A 21,140-nucleotide genomic window follows, 5' to 3' on the forward strand; every position below is an offset into this window, starting at 1 on the left:
AATAGGCAATCTAACAGTTGAAAACTTGATACTCATGTAGGTTAAAATTCTGCCTCTGGGAGCTTGTCATAGATGGCTCAACAGTCTCACTGCATGACTGTGGATGAGACAGACTTTCCTTCCTTAAGCCTTAGCATCTTGCTCTAAAAGGACAGGCTGGACTACATGACCTCTTTTCTAGCTCTGGAAATCTATGTTTCAATTCAGTAAAGTGCAAGCAAGACCTAAATGCTCCTTCATCCCCTTTGATATCTGTGCCTGTCACTCTTCTCTATACCCCTGTAGGAAGAAGTACCCCTGTAGTATATGCTTTTCTAATATACTTTGACTAAAGGGGAAAAATAAATCCTAAGAGTTCTTCCTTTAAGTGCCAAGTCCTTGTAAGAGGAAAAGTTAAGGAAGGGATCTAAGATCTAATTTTGATCTTGACAAAGCAAACAGGAGACTGTGTCTCCCCACCCTCAAGTTGCCAGACTAAACACACACTTGGGTTTTCCCTAGGGAACTCCATATAAGTAGTGGACAACATTAGTGTGTGTAGATGGGAAGAAAAGCCATGTAAATACATCCATAGCAGAGAAATAAGTATCAAAGCCCACACACTCCTGCTTTCCTACTGTGGGCCTGTACATGCCTGCAAGAAGCCTTAGTAGGAGTGGACACGGCATCCCAGCCTCCCTTCTCTCCAAAGTCAGAAAGGAATAGACAGTGAGACAGGAGCTACTTGGCTTCCTATAAATTGTTTTGTCCTTCCTCATAGCTGCAATCAGAAGCTAAGGGCTCCCGCAGGCCTTGTTCTGATCTGCTGCAGGCGATGGAGGGTTTTTGAAACTGAGAGGACTTGGCTGCGGCCCCGTTTCAGCTGCCGTTGGGGCTGGCTAATGGGCTCATTCGGGAAGACCCCCGCCTGCTGCACTAAAGAGTCCCCTGCCGACCCCCTCCCCAGTCCCAACCCAATTAATAAATGGGGGCTCCCACTTTATGGCTCTGGGAACAGGAACCAGAGATACAAATGACCCCCAGGGAGGGACAGAAAAAGGCCTTCCAAGAATCAAACCAGAGAATTGTGCTTCCACAGGCACATGCTGTCACAGGCTAGTCAATTCCCATTTTCAAAGCATTGAAGGGGAAGAAACAGACAAAAACAAAACAACCCAAAAACCAACCAAACAAAACCCTCTATTTTCTTTCCCAGATCCAGACTTTCTTGGGGCAGGTACTGGGCACATCTGGACACAGCACATGCTCTACTGTCCTCCCTTGGCAGGGCCTGGTCCTACCATCTGTAAAACCAAACAAAGGCACATTGCATTTGGCTAGCAATCACCTGCTTCTTAAAACACAAAGCAGCCACCTCTCACCTAACTTATACCAACAGCTCAACTGTGTCCTGGGATCCTCATCTGGAACCCACCTTCCATCCATTCCATTCACACCCATGCTGCTAGCAAGCCTAACTCCTATCCTTTGGATTCCCCTAGTTCCACTCTAATGTAAGTCCTTAGTGCTTCAAGTTTGGATAAGAATAAAAGCATCCTAAAGAACTGTTTCCTTGGCCCAGTAAAGTTACAAAAGGTTTCAGTATAATTTTTTAGCTCACTCTGCTTTATTCTTTATCACTCCTGAACAAACCAAATTCTGAATCCTATTTCAGGCCAGTAAAATTGTTTCTTGAACTTCATTTCTTAATACATCTTTTTCGTTCCAGTCCTCACAGAGAACACACATAATGCCTTCTTCTCCCACTCCCTCCACCATGCTAGTAAGATGGTCTTCTTATATGGGGCACAGAACCCAAGTTTTCTTTCTTCCCGAAGTCACAAAGAGACAGTGGGACTGGAGCTACTTGGGTCCCTAAAAATTACTTGGGACTATGAGCTATGTCTTGCCATCTTTACTTTTTTTTTAATATTTATTTATTATGTATACAGTGTTCTGTCTGTATATATGCCTGCAAGTCAGAAGAGGGAGCCAGATCTCATTATAGATCGTTGTGAGCCACCATGTGGTTGCTGGGAATTGAACTCAGAACCTCTGGAAGAGCAGCCAGTGCTCTTAACCTCTGAGCCATCTCTCCAGCCCATTACTTTCAAAGAGTCATTCTGATTATTTCTACCTTTTCTACTTATTTCTTTGCTTTGGCTTCTTCTTAGGGTTTAGGCTTACTTCATAACCTACACAACTATCTACAGACTTATAAAATACATGTTCTTAAATCAGCAAGCTCTTGAGGTAGAATTATGAGGCCATCCTGGACTACAGTTGAAGCTCGTTTAGGTGACACAGCCTTTGTCTCAAGTCTGTCTCAAATGGAAAAGCACAGCAAACTAAACAAAAAATATCAATTCCCCATACCTCAGACAGGTGTAAGACTCATCTCTCTCACTAAGTCCAGAAGCTTTCTAAAGGTGGGACCTTCTCTTGGTGTTCTTGCTTATCATGCTGTCCTGTATTCAGGACATGATGTAACTAATGATATTCCTGCTTCTCAATGAAGGTGCTGTCATGGCATAACTCTCTGGACACTGTATCTCTGTCAACTTTCAGGTTGCCACCTGCTCCAAAGGACATCAGATCTTTCCAAACTATAAATTTAGGTAGGGTAGTGGTGGTACACACCTTTAATCCCAGCATTTAGGAGACAGAGGCAGGCAGATCACCAAGTTCAAGGTCAGACTGGTCTACAGAGTGAGTTCCAGGACAGGCAGGGCTACACAGAGAAACTCTGTCTTGAAGAGAAAATAAATTACAAATTCAGTTTCATGATTTCAAACAAAAATAAAGGGAAGAGCTGGAGCGATGGCTCGGTGGTTAAGAACACTGGCTGCTCTTCTAGAGAACCCAGGTTTGATTCCCAGTACCTGCAAGGTAGCTCACAATTATCTTTAACTCCAGTACCAAGGGATCTGAAGACCTCTTCTGCCCATACACTAGGCAACACACATGGTGCAGACATACATGAAGGCAAAACACACACACAAAATTACCTCATTGACTCATAATATTTAAACATTTTCTTTAAGGACACCTTAAGGATGAAAACTCATTTTTTTTTTTAATAGCATCTCAGCAAGGCAGTGGTGGTACATGCCTTTAATCCTAGCACTCGGGAGGCAGAGGCAGTATGAGATCCTAGTCTATGTTGTGAGTTTCAGGACAGCTAGAGCTATATAAGTGAGACCCTGTCTCACAAAAAACAAAACAGAATCTCACACATCCCAGCCTGGTCTACAGATCAAATTCCAGGACAGGCTCCAAAGCTACACAGAGAAACCCTGTATTGAAAAACAAAACAAAACCAAAAAAAACCCAAAAAACCCAAACAACAAAAATCAGGATCTCTTGGGCTGTGGTGGCATACACCTTTAACCGAGCACCTGCGAGGCAGAGAGGCAGATCTCTGCATGAAATCCTAGTCTATGTACTGAGTGCCAGGACGGCCAGAGTTATATAGTGAGACCTTGTCTCATAAAAAAAGAAAGCAGGACCTCACACATTCCACAATGGGCTTGAATTCTCTACGTAGCTGAGGATGACCTTAAACTTCTGACCCTCTTGCCTCTGCCTTCCATATTCTGGGATTATAGATTCGCTTAACCATGTTCGGGCCCTATTCCCTATTATAGCTAAAATTAATCCTATATTCTCAGATAATCCAAATTTCTAGAATGGAAATCAATTCTAATGCCAGGTGTAATCTTTCTCCTTGTAAAACCTGCCCCTAATCATCATTTTAGAATAGTGAAGTTATATGCTCCTTTCAAATGAGCAGTGATTATTTCCTTAGCCCAATCTCATCCTAAAATGTTGATTCTTCACTTATTTTAGATTATCCTTGTGGTTGATTACAGAGGAAAAGGTAGCCCACCATTCCCTTTATCTCTTGCACATAGCTCAGGATCTTCAAAGACATTTCTCTTTTATTCCTTCCAACTTTTGGTTTCAGTTGCCCAAGAATCAAAACACCAAAAGCAGTTGTGATGGTATACACCTTTAATCCAGCACTTGGGAGGCAAAGTTCAAGGCTAGCCTGGTCAATATAGTGGGTTCCTGGCCAGCTAGGGGTATGTAGTGAGTCCCTGGTTGTACGTGTGTATGTGAATACACACACACACGTAATGCAATAACGCTTAGCACATAGTAGGTATCTTAACATGAGTTCCCTTTTTTTCGCTTCTTTCTCCCAAGATAGGCTTCTCTGCTTTTTTGGGTCTGTATTCATTTGTCAGATGGCACTGAAATAATCAAGCTAATGTTCTTTTCTGGCTCATTTATTCTGAGACTCTTAATTCATATATTCTGCTCTTCTATGCATTGCTCATCTAAACCAAGTGGAAGAGGAGCAGTTTGAAGGTTGACCTTAGAACCTGAGCCAGGTGTGCTGGCTCATCTTCAATCCCAACTGTTAGGAGGCAGAGGCAAGTGCAACTCTGTACCAGGCCAGTCTAGTCTAGAACCAGGACAGGCAGGACTACAGAGAGACCCTTTCTCAAAAATAACAAATACTTGGAAAATACAAGTAAATTCTACCACATTACTCCTTATTTCTGAATTACTTTTGAACCATACAGACAGCATTGGTATGCAAATGTCACATATTAGTTCTTTGCTTAACACTTTTGTTTATAGGCCAGGCATGGTGGCCTGTGCCTTTAATCCCTACACTCCAGAGGCAGGTGGATCTCTAAATTTGAGGCTAGTGAGACAGTTTCAAAAAATAATTTATGAATTTGTTTTTGCTGATGTTCTTTAGACACCCTGAAGGAATGTCCTTCTACTTGGTAGTCTGGGGGTTCTAGGTCCATTCTCTAAGCCTAAAGGTACCAGTGTGGCCAAGGGAAACTCTTGACTAACAGAATTACCTTAATAGGACCACCACAGAATAGTGAAACAGCAAACACCTCTTAAGTTTTACTAGCTCAAGCACAATTTTTCCTCCTCATAAACCACTGCCACAACAGCTGCAGTTCTCCCTTCCTGACCTATTTGTACCACCTCTTTATGTTTTGTTTTTTGGTGTATTTTTTTCTCTTTCTTTTTTAAATAAAGCCTTTGAGTCCTAACAAGTTGCAAATACCGGTCTGAAGCAAGTTAGAAGTTTCTGAGTTCTTCCTGAGAGGTTAAATCTATACACATCAGGCTCCGAAGCATTAGTGTTGTCTAACAATGATCTTCACTAGCAGTACCCTTCATTAAGCACCCTACTTACAGGGAGAGAAGACAGGCTTTGTTCATCTCACTGGCTGCTATGCTGTGTCCTTTAGAACTTTACTTCAAACAATCTGAGATGGTTGTTTGGATACATTGTTCTTTATTGCTCTACAACTATCAACTAGGATTTACAGTTACCTTAGATTCAGACACCAAAAAATTTATTCATGGTGGCTAGAAAGATGGCTCAGTGGTAAAGCACGCTTCTCTTTCAGAAGACTTGAGCTCAGTTCCCAGTATCCACAGCAAGTGGCTCACAATGGCTTATAATTCTAGCCCCAGGGGATCAGACACCCACTTCTGGACTTGCTGGACACCTGCACACAATATGATATGTAAGCACACAGAAAAATTAAAAATATTATCTTTAAAAAATTCAGTTATTTCCAGGTCCTAAGGGTACATCTAAGTGAACTATATCCTATATCTAAGTGTGTCTATATCCTTAATTCAGAGAAGTATGTTGAAGTTGAGAACTGTGTAATAAGAAAGCTTCACCAACAATTACCTATCTAAAGATTATGAAAGACTAACTCCACATCAGTCTTTCTCAGTACTGGATTACTAATTTTAGATAAAAGATATGAGAGCAACCTCGTGGTCAAAATATTTTTGGCACCCTAGTGATAATCACCAGAGCATAAAAACAACCTGTATTTGCTTTCTACTCGGTATGATAGCCTTCTTCTCAACAAGCTTTATTTCCCATATATATCATCTACAACTGAACTTAGAAATGTCACCAGCAAAAGCAATACCCTAAGAATGAGGGAGATGAAGTGAAGATTCAAAGAGTAGAAGCAAGATTACTGAAACATAACACAGAAGTTCCTTTCATACCTTTGCAATGAGAAAGCATGGTTATTTTTGCTTTTTAAATCTCACTCCAGAAGCTACAGATCTAGATACTTGTTCTCTGAAATTGTTTGGAAAAATTTCAAAAACCATGAAATGGTATTAACTCTAAATACCCAGCAGAGTTAAGTCATTAGTAATTATGGTAGACTTAAATCATCCTAGTAGGATCCTGAGTGGGACAGAAAAAAAGGTAAGGAGAAGAAGCAAGAAAAGGAAAGGAAGTAGGTAGATAGGATGACAGCTACCCAGTGAGGAGGGATAGGACAGATAGCACCAATGATTCCCAAAGGTTATCTTCCAACCTCGGCTAGAGGAATCCCCTACTTGAGTAGTCTAAGGCTACAGAAACTTTTGGGAGGTGTTCCCACATATGAGAAAACCTAGCCAGACAACAGAATCAATTAGTGTCCAGGAATCTCACCTTACCTCTCAGGTCAACTAAAATACTCAGCAGACTGTCTCTCCTTGAAATGGTAGGCTATTTCTTCACTAAGGAACTCCTCATTCTCATTCCACCTAGCCCTTCAGAATTATTAAACTGTGAAAAGTCACTCAGTAAATTTATAAAATCCAATGGAGGGGTAGGACAATTTTTAAATAAAAGAACCCCTAGTTTACAATGAAAAACAGTGTTAACTTACTATAGGCATTAGCCTTTTTAAAATTAAGGGTGTATATCCGGGAGAAGAGTGCTAAAGATATTTGGGTACTGAAAAGGCTTTCTACATGGAATGGTTTTGTGCATGAAGAGAAAAAAGGACAGGCTAGTCCTCTGTCTTTAGACACAGAATTAAGACAGCCACTGTTATAAAGCAGAAGCAATACACTCTGGAAGCTGGAAATTCATATCTAGTCAGACATGCAATGCATAATGACCTAAAACCAAGTCACTGTCTCTGCAGAGACTACTAACAAAATCCTTGGAATTGGAAATATCTTGAGCTCTCCATTCTCCTTCAGGGTCAAAAAGAGAATGATTTTGTCTTAGGCAAAGGATACCAAAAACAGAGAAATTTAGTTCAAGTCAGCAATCCTCAGCAGCAGCTTTTAATCCTTCATTTTCCATGGCCTGGGTGCCGCTTATACTTCTAAAACTTGCTCATCCCACATACAAAGTTCAGACATATTTTTCCTCTTCCTTTCTCCTGATAGATTTTATTTGCCTTTTTCCTAGCTAGACTGTAGCATGTATGGTCAAGGACTTCTTAGTGTTTTAAATTATAAGCAGAACTAAAACAACTTTCCCCTCTGGTAGAGCTGGGAAAGATCTTAAGAATATAGACTTTAACCTTTAAACAGCTCTGCTTCATTTCTTGGCTTACTGCTGTTAGGAAATCTCAAAGGTTGCTGAACACATTAACCCCCATGCTGATCCTCTTCTATAAGACTGGAAACCAGACTGGGTGAAATGGTGGAGATCCTGGTTTCAGAGTATCCTTTAGGTCTAAATAGCTTCTTACCAGCTTCTTTTGATGACTGTTGAGCTCAAACCCACTTACCTCTCCTGCCAGGAGGAGTCAGTCAGGGTACATGAAGCTCAACTCTTGATGGCTTCATACTACCATCCATTCTCTACTTTTTTCTTTTTAAAATCATGTTCTTATGGATTCCCTTAGCTCAATTTTTAATTCTTTAGTTTCTACTCTAGTATTCTCAAGTACCTCTCTAAACCCTGAGAATTTTTCTTTTGTTTTGTTAGTTTATGAGTCTTCTGAAATTGAGAACCCATAACATAAAGGAAAAAAATGTCCTTCATATATGATTAGATATGCTCAAAGGGTACAGAAATTAGAAGTAAATGCAATGGAGCAAAAGTGGTATATTAACAGGAAATATTTAATTTTCCAATCTCCACTTTCCATCTTTATAAACTGAAAGAAAAAATTTAATATATTACAAAATATCTGTACATAGACAAGGTACACCCAATGGGGGTCAAAAACAAGAGAGAGAAAGGAATACAGTGTCAGGAACCTATAAATCAGGGAGAATGAGGTGGCAACTGACACTTTTCCAATGCACCATTCTCTCTCAAAACCTGCTGGTAACCACTTTAGCACTGTACCTATATACGCATATTATATACACACACATACACACATACACATGTTGGGTGGTGATTATGGCATAAGCTAACAAAAGTACTACATACAAACTTGTGCTAATTGCCCTGTTTTAAATACATATTTCTTATGTCATTTGTGAATCCTTATCCATATAGAGAGATAGAAAAAAATAAGGAAACTGGGTTAAGCAAATGTGCTTTTCAAACCACATACAAAAATGATCATGGTCAAACCAGTTTTGTCTCTTATTCATGAACAAAATCAGATTTCTCGTCTGTTCAAAATAATGTGTTTAATAATGCTACAATAGTTAAAACCCAAATCATTTTTGAATGGAATTAACTAGGTATCTACTTTTTAACCAGTTGGGTTGAAAATTCAGCCAAATTTTTACTTTCATTATGTTTATATATAGTGTAGCTGAAAAATGACCAAATACCTTTTCTTCCTCCATAGATTTCAGGATATTTAAATGAGTTATTTTCCTTTGCTTTCAGAAGTAGTCAAAATTATCATAAAAATATTTTTATAGGTTACACTTCCAAAATGAGGTGGGGGTGAAATGGGAACATACATACATATACACACATTCACATACTCACCCCCTTCCCTAGCAGGGATGGGGAAATGGAAGTTTACGTGAATTATTTAGACTATTTGGCATAATTAAAAATATAGTGGCAGACGGGAAGGGAAAACATTATTGATGACTATCTATAACCAAAATACAATGAAAATATATAGAGAAATTTATTCATATTTGATGGGAAAACATTTTTTTTTCACTGAACAGATACTTTAGAAAGTATCCCTGCTCAGTTTCTTTAATCAAAAATAGGGGCTGGGGTTCAACACCTTATAATAAAATATCCTAAAATAAGGCCCATGTCTGAGGACTAACTAGTAGCAGACTGAAAGTACAGACAAAACTTTAATGCAATCTATGGATAGCATCTCAGTATTCCTAGGATATCTAACCAGACATCCTGGCATAAAAAAGCTATCAAAGCCAAATGGCTAGAAGGTTCACTTACTATTAGTGTTTGGCCCTGTGGCAAAGCCATACCAAAACACAGAAAATAAAGAAATATACACACTGGTATTTATTTCAGTAACAGGGGAAAATAGTTTTTATGTAGCTGGAGAGGGTTCTTTCACCTCTTTAAATTTATTTTAAAAATTAATATATCTTTCTAAATATATTTTTTAACTTAAGAACTTGGTATTGAAACATGAATTTTTACTTGAATTCTGAAAACTATTCTCCAAGATGCTCAAGTTTGTTTGCTTTTCTCTGTAAAAGGGAGCTTAACCTACAGTTCACAAACTCCCAAGTCTGTGCAGATCAATATATGACATATATGTTTTTAAAATACTTCAGATGCTGATGGAAGTAATGGAAGCCATAATGAGAAGCCTCTCAAGTAATTTGAGATCCTTTCTCTCTTCCACATTTTGTTTTGGTAAGGCAAGGTTCTTGTCAGGAAATCATATTTTATATACCCTTTACCACAATCAAAATGTTCTCTATTAGAAATAGGCTATACATGCTGTGATGTATACTTATCAATACTGTTCTTTTACATGGTAAGTTGCTTAAAGCATTTTCTTTAAAGGTATCAGAAATCGATATATCTTCAGATATACACCCTAAGCTAGGTTATATATCCATGTATTTCCAAGATTTTCTCTGACAGTATCACAAGGCTCTGTTTGAAAGGCTTTAAAAAAACATAAAAATATACATGTAAACAACATGCTCATTGATCTTATTACCCTTCTGGATATGGAGGTACCACCTCCCACCACCAGCTCAGCAGCAATGTACTATCATTAACAAATCAACCTCCCCATCATAACATGGCTTAAAAAACAAAACGAAAATTTTAGAATTGAAGAGTTACAGAGAACAATGTAGAGTTTGAATTTCCTTTCCTTTATTTAAAAAAAAAGAAAAAAAGAAAAAAGAAAGAAAAGAATCATTCCAGGTTCTTGGGCATCTCTACTATGTTTTCTATCAAACAAATGCCTCAAAAAGATAAAAGAATAGGGGCAGGAACATAGTGGAAGGAAAAAGAGGGGGACAAAAAAGGCAAGGGGAAAGGAGGAGAAAAAAGTAGAGCAAAAAGCAAAAATTGGGTAAAGTCTCCCTTCTTGCCCAAGAATGCCACTTTCTACAGCCTGTTTTAAGTGCAGGAAGAGGGCAAAATTGTCAAAATTGAGCAAACTTAATTTATTTGGAAAATGTATGTACAAGCTGTTCAACTGAAGCAAAAATGGGAGATGGTAGAGAGAAAGGAAACATTGAAGCCAATGTTTCCCTTCTAGCAAAAGCCTAAGAGGAGCTCAGATCTTGTGAATACTATTCTCTTTAAAGGTGGGGTGGGGAATTAAATAAAAATTCAAAAGAAGCCACACACAAACTCACACACACATACAGAGAGAAAAAACAAAAACAAAACAAAAATATTTTTGAAACCCAAAGCCTCTCTAGAGCCATCTCAAAACAAAACTGTCCTCTCTCTTCTGCTCAAGGGCAGGCAATAAAATAATGCAACAATTACTTTTCAACCAAATGTCTCTTCTTCTCCATATTTTCTACTATAGCTCCTACATAAAGCAGAAGTAAATATTCTGGCTATTGCCCATCCAGGAGGAACTGGTGCCAAGATCATTGAGTCGCCTGCTAGTAGCAAGTGAGCAAGGAAAACAATGGACATAGTTGCAGTAGCCAAATACAGATGATTACCTTGCTCTGGCAAGGGATTAAAGGTTCAGAGGACTAGATGGAAAGATGGATAGGGAAGGAATTTTCAAGGGCAATGATGTCTCTGGGTTAATAAGGAACTCCTCTCCCTCTTCCCCCTCGAGGTGGGACTCTTGCAGCCCCCCGGTAGAGTTTTCCATAAGCAGAAGACTGAGCTGGGCCCCCCCACTGAAGAGCTGTTCCTGAGCTGTTGGCCCCAGTGGCTCCTGGACCCAGCTCCCCATAGTTTTGCAATTTGGTCTCTGTATGTACCACAGAGTTGCCATTTCCCTCAGACTTCAGGAATGGTTGCCCAACCACTGAGTGTAATGCTAAGGGTACCCTGGCAAAACGAAGGTCCTGGTCCCCTGGGAACTGCACTGACCCTGTGCCCTGGTAACTGTTGGACTCCCCAAGGTGGCTCACAGAGCCTGAAAAGGTCCTGTTCTTCACCAGGGTCTGGACCAAAGATTCTGTCAAGGTTGGACCAGAACTGCGTTCATCAGTGTCAGTGGCACTGAAACCAGCTTCAGGCCCATCAGTGTTTCCATAAGTCCTGTTTGGATGGGATCGGGTCGAGTACTCCATTGGTCTCAAGGCCTGGTGCTCATGTGGCAGGTGGCCAGGAGGCTCTGCTTCAGGCTGGGATAAAAGTTGCAGCAAGGCGGCTGTCACGGCGGGATTCAACTCCTGGGGGGCGCTGGAAAGATCGCCTTCAACCAGAGGGGGTGGAGGTGGCGGCGGTGGAGGTCCAGGGGGCTCAGGGGGCCTCTTCTCTGGTGGAAGAATGTGAGGAGGACATGCTGTGGAAGGGTTACTTCTTTTAAACACCATCTTAAAAATCACATGTGATTATAAACACAAACACATACTACTCAACATAGATAAATACCAATACAAGTAACCAGATTCATTAAATAAAATCTTGGGATCAGGAAACTGAAATTTATAAATAAAATAATCAAGTGATTAGAAGTAAAACAGTTGTATTATGGATCTAATAGCTGGTATAAAAGATGTTATGTTTCAAATGATTGTCCTGAATTTTTTTGTCTGAGATTACACTCCTTAAAAAGCCGTTCAGATTGTTGGCAACCTCTCCATCCCTTCTGCTGTTAGATCAAAACATTTTTGAAAATAAAGTAGAAAGAAGGAAGACGAAAAGGAACAATATACACGTTGTCATCACATTTCTAGGACATAATCTTTCTGTATAACCTACAGACCTGGCTAACACATTTACACAATGTTAAGATGATATAAGACTAACCTGAAATACAACTTAAAAGAATATGCAGGAGAGAAGCAATCAAGAAAAAACTTGATATGTATAAAAAGTCATTTCACTTCAACAAACTTTAGTCATTTCTCCCCATAACCATATCTTCAAGTTGGATATTAACCAACTACACCGTTATTCAGGAAGACTATTTACAATTGCAAAGACCAAAGTAAACCTATTGTAATTTTCTATTTTATTTTCTAATCTTCTGCATGTTTTTTTATTCTGTGAAAAAGAAAAATCACTCCAGCAGTGTTATGTAGAACTGGACTGCTGATAAAACACGTTCATCCTGCGTTAAGAATTTACTATTCAGAAATATACTGAACTAATACTACACTCAATTATAACTAAGATCTCTTTGTTGAAATATGTCCAAAATTTTGTTTTTTTATTGCTGCCTAATTTGCCTGAGAATGGCTTCTTATCAAAGCAAGAGATGAAAGTAAAATGACATGAGTTGGAGGCCACACAACTACTGAGACAAAATGCCTTCAAAGATTTGAGAGTCAACCTGCTAAAGAAAAGGTTTGATGTTGTGGTTTTATCTTTCAAATGACAAATTTTTCCTTTTCCTATAGAAACATTTAAAAACATCTCTAGGATCATTCCTCTATTTTGTTAGTTAGTGATGTAATGTCCATACTTAGACAAGCCAAAGTCAGTTTTTGGTTACAATTTGATATTTCTGTAGTATAATTATCTAGCATATACTTAGTATCTAAGTTTCCAACCCCCCAAGTATGCACATAAAAGTACTCTAAAAACAAAATACAATTTTAACACTGCAGAGGAAAAGGCCATGTGCTATATGAAACAACAAATAGGATAAACAGTCTAGAGCTTCTGGGATTGGAAGCACAAGTGGACAGAAGAGGAGGCAAGGTATCAACTTACAGTTCTGAACATTTTATAATATGAAACTCCAAGTTACTACTTGTTGACTGGCTGGTTATCTGAGTACTAGGTAAAAAATAATTTACGGCAGAAAAATAAATCGGCTACTTAAAATTTAGAATTTGAAGAATAACTTGAAAGGACAGGGTAACTGAACTGTATGTATTTATATTTTAGAGCCTTTTACTGTCAACACTATTTACTTATCTATCTTTACAAGAGAACATCTAAGTACCAGTGACATTAAAAGGAAGTATTTGGAGCCTATTCATGAAATGAAAACCAAGAATTTTAATAGTTGGGGGTTAGGGGGGTGAGGAACAACAAGAAAACCCAAACCAACTTTAGAAAACATAGCTGTGAAAATGGCAGTTTAAGTTTACATTCTTCCAGTTATACCACTTTTTATTAAATAACTACTAAAGTTAATAAAGCTTCTTAAAGAAAGAAAACTAAAAATATAAATTATAAATTATATTGTCTTTGGATTTAAAGTGCTGATGCTGTGAATCTATAATAATTTTATACTAATGGAGAGAGGTAAATAAATGGAAAAATAGTTTCAACCATTACACTTTCTTAATAAGTACACGAAAACTAAATTACCAAACGAAAATCATTACCTTTCTTATTTATAGTCTGCCCTCTGGTGGAAGTGTTAATGAACAGTGAAACAGCCAAGTATGAAGCACCAGGGTGTGGTGGCATGAGGCGGGAAGATCTTAAATTTTGAGGTCAGATTGTGCTACATAACAGCCGAAGCACTAGATAATCCAGGAAAAACTATAATAAAGAGTTGCAGAGTTTGGTGGACAATTTTTTTCTTTTTTTTCTTTTTTGAGATCAATGGTTGGCCAGGAACTTCCTATGCAGAACCAGGCTGGTCTTGAAATCACAGAAATCTACATTTCCCTGCCTCTTGAGTGCTGGGATCAAAAATGTATGACATTACAACCATCATTTGTATTCATCTTTAGTTATGACAGTTTTACACTTGGCTCTAAAAACCTAATCCAATATCTAGCTATATGCTATAATTTATTTTTAGTTCAATTTCATTATGTGGTTGACAGCTTGTTGGCTTGATTATTTGGTGAATATTTCTCTATAAGGATGCTATTTAATTTGACCAAGTTCTTACAGATTTTGAGTTGAAATTATTTATTTTTGGGTGGATAACAGGTAGGACCAGAATCTGATACATGAAATTAAAAAGCTTGCTTTAATTCTACATAGTTTTTCTTTTTATTAATCTTAAATATTTATTTTTGTAGCATTAATGTTTTGTCTGCATGTATGTCTGTTTGCCATGTGTGTACCTGGTCCCTGTGGAGGTCAGAAGAAGGCATCAGATCTTCTAGAACAGGAATTACAGGCAGCTGTGAGTCACTGAATGCGTGCTGGGAATTGAACCCAGGTCCTCTGCAAGAGCAGTCAGTGCTCTTAACCTTTAAGCCACCTCTCCAGTCCCATTATATAGCCTTCTCTACTACTCTTTAAAAACAATTGGAATAATCATTGAGAACAGCAAAGTGAATCAGGACATGTGAGTGTACAAGTTCTAGCTTCATCTGCCAATAATCAGCAGAGCAGAGACTTAAAGTTTCTTAGGAAGCAGTTTTCCTATTCATAAAACAAAAGGTTAATTTTATTATCTTTCAGTTTTAATAATTTCCACATACAAAAAAAAAAAAAAGAAAAGAAACCAGGTTATATATTTGACCTTATACTAGTGAAAATAAAAAATACATTTTCTGAACCAACAAAGATGAAATATAAATGCGGAACCCTAAAGTTCATTATACCTCTTCAGTCTCTGTGCCTCTTCTTTTTCCCCAATTCATGGAATCTTCAAGGTCAATGAAAATTTCCAAGGAGTTGAAAACATTTTCAGATGGAATTTGTAAACAGATTGTGGACCAGAACTGACTAGATAATTTACAATACTTTTCCTTCTAATAAACTGCATGGATGTGGTAATGTGACACAAGGTATAACACACTTTTATCCCCTTTCAGATTTTGTTTTTTCTTTTCATAATGCTTACTTCCTGATTTCACTGTTTCTTTCAGAAACATAGACTTAAAAATAATCACTTTTGTATACAATTACTTTTTGGAAAGAAAATGTAAGGTGTTATCTGCTTAGAACAATTCCCCAATTATTTTCAGAAACTGAAATATTTTATTAGGGCTTTCTTGACTGTTATCTTCCAGATAAAATTCTGATATCCAGGATTCACTGCATTAGATGTAAAGAACAATTTGATGTTTATTTAAAAGTCAGATTTACTAGGACTAGCTAGCTACCACAAACGTAGTGGTTCAAGATACCGCACTACCTATGGCTTTGATTTCCTTGGTTAGAGCACAGGGATTTTACTTACCAGTACCTTCTTAAGTGGAAAAATTATCAGTATATGAAAGGTGCTTTGATATTTAAAAGAAAAAGCTGGCCAAGAAATACATCATTTGGTGCTATGTTCTCCTGTAGACTAGATTACAGAAACTGAGACCAATGATGTAAAAAAGAAAACATTAAGAGATTTTTTTAAGAGGATCAACAGCACCTGAACTCAATGAGATTCATGACCGGTCTGTTTACCTGCTGCCTCCTCCTGTGGCATTGTAGGAGTTCTTCGGGGTCCCTGTGGCCCACTATTCTTGTCACTGGTGTTTTCCTCCAGGTCACCTGCTGGCTCTTGGGTTTTCATCAGCTGACTCAAGAGAACTGCCAACATATTCTGCATGTCAGCTGGTGTATTTGAGGCTTCAGGAGTTGTCTGTTCTGCTGAAGGCATGACCACTGATACAGAGGGTACCTCCTTCAATGATTCCTCTGGGGCTATGGATTCTGAGTCCTGCTGCTGGGAACTGGCTTCAGTCAGTGCACTAATAGATTGATTCAAGGCTTCCAGCTGCTGTTGCATCTCTGGGTTGGAGTGGATATTAAGCAGCTGTGCCATTTGAGGGATGCTCAGGTCAGTTTGGCTCTGTAGCAGGTTTAATAAGACTGCCAATTCACTTTGATTCAGCTGCTGTGTGATGTCGCCAAGACCTGTAGGATGACAGTGGAGCCAATATAAGATGGATAAGAAAGAAAAGATCCTTTGTCTTCTTCAACTGGCAAAAGCAATGTATAATATCCAAAGATGTAGCTTCACTTTGAAAGCCTCACAGTTTAATATCTTGGATTAACATCACAGCTTATTTTTTATTTTTGTTTAAAAATTCAAGGACTTAAGACTGGTGAGATGATGCAGTAGGTAAAAGGCACTTGCCGCCTAGTATGGCAACTGTATATAGTAGAGCAATTCCCACAAATTGTCCTCTGAATCCTAATATATTATGTGCAATCTCCAACAAAATAAAAACTAAAACAATAAATAAAAAAAATACAAAGACTAACTAAAGCATGTATGAATTATATATAAAAGTGATTATATTTTATCTGTGTTCTTCAAGGTCAATGATTTTCAACCAATAGTATATGTAAAAACTTTTAGGATAGATTTAAGAACTGAGGTGCCTAACATTCCAAGAGATTTGGCATTTATTAAAGAGTTATTTATCTCTGGTACTTGGGGCTGGACTCAAAGATCAAATGTAGTGAAAGATAACCTTGACTTTCTTCTGCTCCTCCTGACTCTACCTCCCCAGTGCTGTGTTGCAGTTGTTTGCCACCACACCAATCTGAAGGCATTTATTTTTAAAGTTTTCTGGATGATTCTAACGAGTACCGAATGTTGAAAATAGCATTGTAATCTCAGCTATTGGAGGCTGAGGCAGTAAATTCCTGTCACTGGGTCAATATAGAAAAGAAAATGGCTGGGCGGTGGTGGCACACATCTTTAATCCCAGCACTTGGGAGGCAGAGGCAGGTGGATCTCTCTGAGTTCGAGGCCAGCCTGGTCTACAAGAGCTAGTTCCAGGACAGGCTCCAAAGCTACAGCGAAACCCTGTCTCAAAAAAAGAAAAAAGAAGAAAAAAAAAAGCCATGAGCAAACTAACCTTAAAATTTACTTATTTAATTGACTGGTTTCTGCCACACACAATCTAGGAGAAATACAACATTCCTTATTTCAAGGAATGAGAATACTCTGCTGTAAACTTTCTGAATCATGCACAGAAAATAAGGTTTATCTTCTCCTCGAAATGAAGACAACAATCTTTCTCCTAATATTCCACTGGACAAAAACACAAGGATATGAACATATATGCATTCTACTATCAAAATCTATATAACTGAACTTAATAGACATAGAGGCTCCATCCCAGCACTGACCTACTGCATCCCCAGGAGCAGGCTCTGCCTTGACAGGAGCAGGCTGAGGTGGTGCTGGGCTACTGTTCTTCACAGGCTCAACTGTTGTCCCTGAGGTAGTTTCTTTTCGAGAAGCTTTGGGTGGAGGTGGCTCTTCTATTACAATACCACTTTGTCGCTGGCGTCGACGTTTCTTACTCCACAATTCATGGCAATCCTGCCAGTGAGGTAGGCTGGAAAAACACAAAACAAAGGAGGAATAAGTAATGATTAAATGTAAGAATAATGAATTAAAATAGAAGAGAAAGGAACATGAAAAATAGAATTAAGAACAAAAACGTCAGAATGCAATATAAAAAGAATTATTGGAGGTGGAAGTTTGTGGAAGCATTTATGTGGTAAGAAATAATACTAAAAACTCCTATATAGTCAAATAATGTTTTTGTTGGTATAAAATGAATAAAGAGAACTTAACTGGCTATGTTTCAGTTGAAGATAAATGTAAGCACAGAAATGAACAGTTTATTAATAGCTATGAAAGACTAGGTAGGAAAGGGTTGAGAGATGTCTCAGTAGGTAAATGAACTTGCCACCTAGCATTAAAATCCTGATTATAATTTTGGAATTTACATGATAGAAAACGAGAATCCAACTCCCACAACTGGCCCTGACCTTTCACATGTGGCCTGGCAAGAGCATGAACATACACACAGTGTGAAATGAGAAGAGATAGTGCTTTGAATCTTGGGACTATATAAACATATCATGATTTAACCATCAGTTTGCAAATCATTCACTAAATTTCCACGATTGGATATCATCAACTTTCTTAAGGAGTTAGGTGGGATCCTGTTAGTTTCAGGCTATCCTGGTCTACTTAGTGAGTTCCAGGTCACCCAGGGTTACCCTGTGATTCAAAACAAACAAACAAACAAACAAGCAAACAAAACTATATACTAGCTTCCAAATTTCAGTAAAAAGCTTAAACATCAAATATATATATATATCAAATCTATCAAAATAAATTTGGATAGATCTTTGGAGCAATAAAATTTATAGTTACCATCTATACATGTACTTATCTAAATCCTTTTCTTTTCCTTTTCTTTGGAAGATATCAGGCTAACCTCAAACTCTTGATTGAGCTACAATTAAGAGTGTTTACCCCCATATCTGGCCATTCCTTTGTCTGGCAAGAAAATTAATAACGCAAGAGGACTCTAAGTTCAACACAGTGAGACCATCCCACAACTCAAACAACAAGAAAAAAATTGCCCAAACAAACACACTAAAGAACTGGAGAAATTGTTCAGTAGATAAGAGCTTGGGCTGGCTGTTCTTCCTCATAACTTGAGTTCCCATGTCCGGCAGGTGAAAGTTGCAGGGACTCTGACACCATCTTCTGGCCACCACAGGCAACCATTTACATAAATGCATAAAAAAATAGCAAAACGAGTAAAAAAACAAGCATACAAAAACAACAACAACCAATACAAAACAAAACAAAAACCCAGCAAAAACAAGAGGCTGCTTGGGAACACAGTTTAGTGGTAAAATATTAATTTGACTAACACATACAAGGATCATAGTACTGGCATAAACAAAACAAAACAAAACAAAGAAACAAAAATAAATCTAGCACAAAAGCTATTAATACTGCCAGTGATAAGTTCAAAGACAAAGGATCTTGTATGAGCCATGAAGTTGAATGTGGGTATAGAACCTTGGAAGATCCTTTAATGTACATTCTATTCATAAAATTGTCATCAAAGAGGGCCCTAGAGATGGCCAAGGTAGCAAAGGCCCTAGCAGCAGAATCCAAGCACTGACTCTCAAGTTGTCCTCTGACCTCTATACCAGGGCTGTGGCTTATATATATGCACGCATGCTCGCTCTCTCTCGCTCTCTCTCTCTCTCTCTCTCTCTCTCTCTCTCACACACACACACACACACACACACACACACACACACTGTGGCTTATATATATGTACGCGTTCTCACACACACAAAAACGAGGAAAGTAAAAAATAAATTATGATGAAAGAGATACATTAAGACTATATATTTACATAAAAATTCAAGGAGGCAAAAGCAGGCAGATCTGTATGAGCTCAATAACAACCTGGTCTAAAAAATAAGTAAAATTACTAACCTGACAATGATAGAAACTATTTAAAATTAGAACTGTTTCTTGCAGTGTAGAAAATACATAGTCGCAACATAAATGATTAAAACAGAAGGAATGGTTAAGAGTAAAACCTACAAGGAATACTTTCAAAGACATTGTTTATCATAAACAATAGAGATCTAGAAACAAAAGAAAATAGCTTGAACTAGACTAAACAAATATGGTTAAATTTATTCGTTACTTAATCCAACCTTATCCACAGTTAACACTCCATCAGCACTGAAATAATCATTTGTAGTTATTTTGATTTTAAATCTTTTTTTTAAGTTTCTCATTTTCTGAGTCAAGGAGGAAGTTGAGAATCATTATATAGTCAACAATACTTACTCTGGAGGTGCCATTTTGCTGAGTTCTACATCTTTAAGGAAGTCACTTTGCAGGGTCTGTTCAGCTGTGCAACGCTTGCTAGGATCAAGTGTCAGCATGTGGTCCAATAAATCAAGAGCTGCTGAAGGAATGCTATAGAATGGAACAGAGAAATCAAAAATTTACAACATTCCCGTAGTTCTCAAACCTGCATCAAAAATTATATGAATTTCCATTTCAAAGTAAAACTGAGCAAGGAAACTGGAAACTGGCTAATGCAAGCAACAAGATCTGAGCCTTGATTTAAGAAATGCTACAATGCACGTAAAAACTTAAAAAGCAACAATTCTGTTCTCTTTCCTTAGGAAGATCAAAAGGACTATAAGGAAATCCACAAGTTGTTGAAAATAAAATGGTTTTTTTTTCATTTATCCAAGGCCTTCAGAAGAGAAAATTAGAAATAGAGTCTAATAGAAAAAACTCTTCAAAAATAAAATGTCTAAGGCTGGAGAGATGGCTCAGAGGTTAAGAGCACTAGGCACTCTTACAGAGGACCCAGGTTCAATTTCCAGTACAGACATGGCAGCTTGCACTCTTTCAAACTTCAATTCCATGACAGTCAATATTCTCTTCCGCCCTCTGCAGGCACTAGACACAAACATGGTATACATACATGCATGTAGGCAAAACATGCACATATATAAAATAAAAGAATAAAATACAGCCGGGCCGTGGTGGCGCATGCCTTTAATCCCAGCACTCGGGAGGCAGAGGCAGGCGGATCTCTGTGAGTTCGAGACCAGCCTGGTCTACAAGAGCTAGTTCCAGGACAGGCTCCAAAACCACAGAGAAACCCTGACTCGAAAAACCAAAAAAAAAAAAAAAAAAAAAAGAAAAAGAATAAAATACAATGCCTACAGCTCATCTGGTAAAAGTTTCTGCTCCTAAGTCAGTATTATATCCTTGGGACCCACATGGGCAAAGAGCTGGATGGTGGTGGTGGCGCACGCCTTTTATCACAGGACTTGGGCGGCAGAGGCAGGCGGATCTCTGTGAGTTCTAGGCCATCCTGGTCTATAGAGCGAGTTCCAGGACAGGTTCCAAAGCTACAGAGAAACTGTGCCTTGAAAAACAAAAAACAAAAAAAAACAAAAAACAATAAAAAAAAAAAAACCAACAACAACAAAAATGCAATCAACGGGCTGCAGGAACGGCTCAGTGCTTATGGGCACTGGCTGCTTTTCAAGAGGACCTGGGCTCAATTCCTAGCAACCACATGGCAGCTCACATTGTAACTCCAGTTCCAGGTGATCCAACACCCTT

At 38.2% G+C, this 21,140-nt stretch overlaps 1 protein-coding gene across 8 annotated transcripts in view; it reads right to left on the reverse strand.

Moving 5' to 3' along the window:
* LOC121456165 (cyclin-dependent kinase 12) overlaps positions 1-21,140 on the reverse strand; it is a 77,663-nt gene that overhangs the window by 13,467 nt on the left and 43,056 nt on the right. For 3 of the 8 annotated variants that reach the window (XM_041664035.1, XM_041664034.1, XM_041664033.1), the window contains exons 11-14: positions 19,839-19,970; positions 17,345-17,556; positions 15,665-16,117; positions 7,888-11,684 (exon numbers count right to left, since the gene is read on the reverse strand). In XM_041664035.1, the coding sequence (XP_041519969.1) occupies positions 10,972-11,684; positions 15,665-16,117; positions 17,345-17,556; positions 19,839-19,970 (1,510 nt within the window). In that variant the 3' untranslated portion in view covers positions 7,888-10,971. Of the gene's footprint in view, positions 1-7,887; positions 11,685-15,635; positions 16,118-17,344; positions 17,557-19,838; positions 19,971-21,140 lie in introns of those variants that run through there. The other 5 variants (XM_041664037.1, XM_041664036.1, XR_005975607.1 and 2 more) reach the window with 4 other exon arrangements.

The sequence above is a fragment of the Microtus oregoni genome, unplaced genomic scaffold (assembly GCF_018167655.1).
Source record: "Microtus oregoni isolate MIOR12 unplaced genomic scaffold, Mior012 000015F_ref0000493, whole genome shotgun sequence".
In the NCBI taxonomy this organism is placed as follows: Eukaryota; Metazoa; Chordata; class Mammalia; order Rodentia; family Cricetidae; genus Microtus; species Microtus oregoni.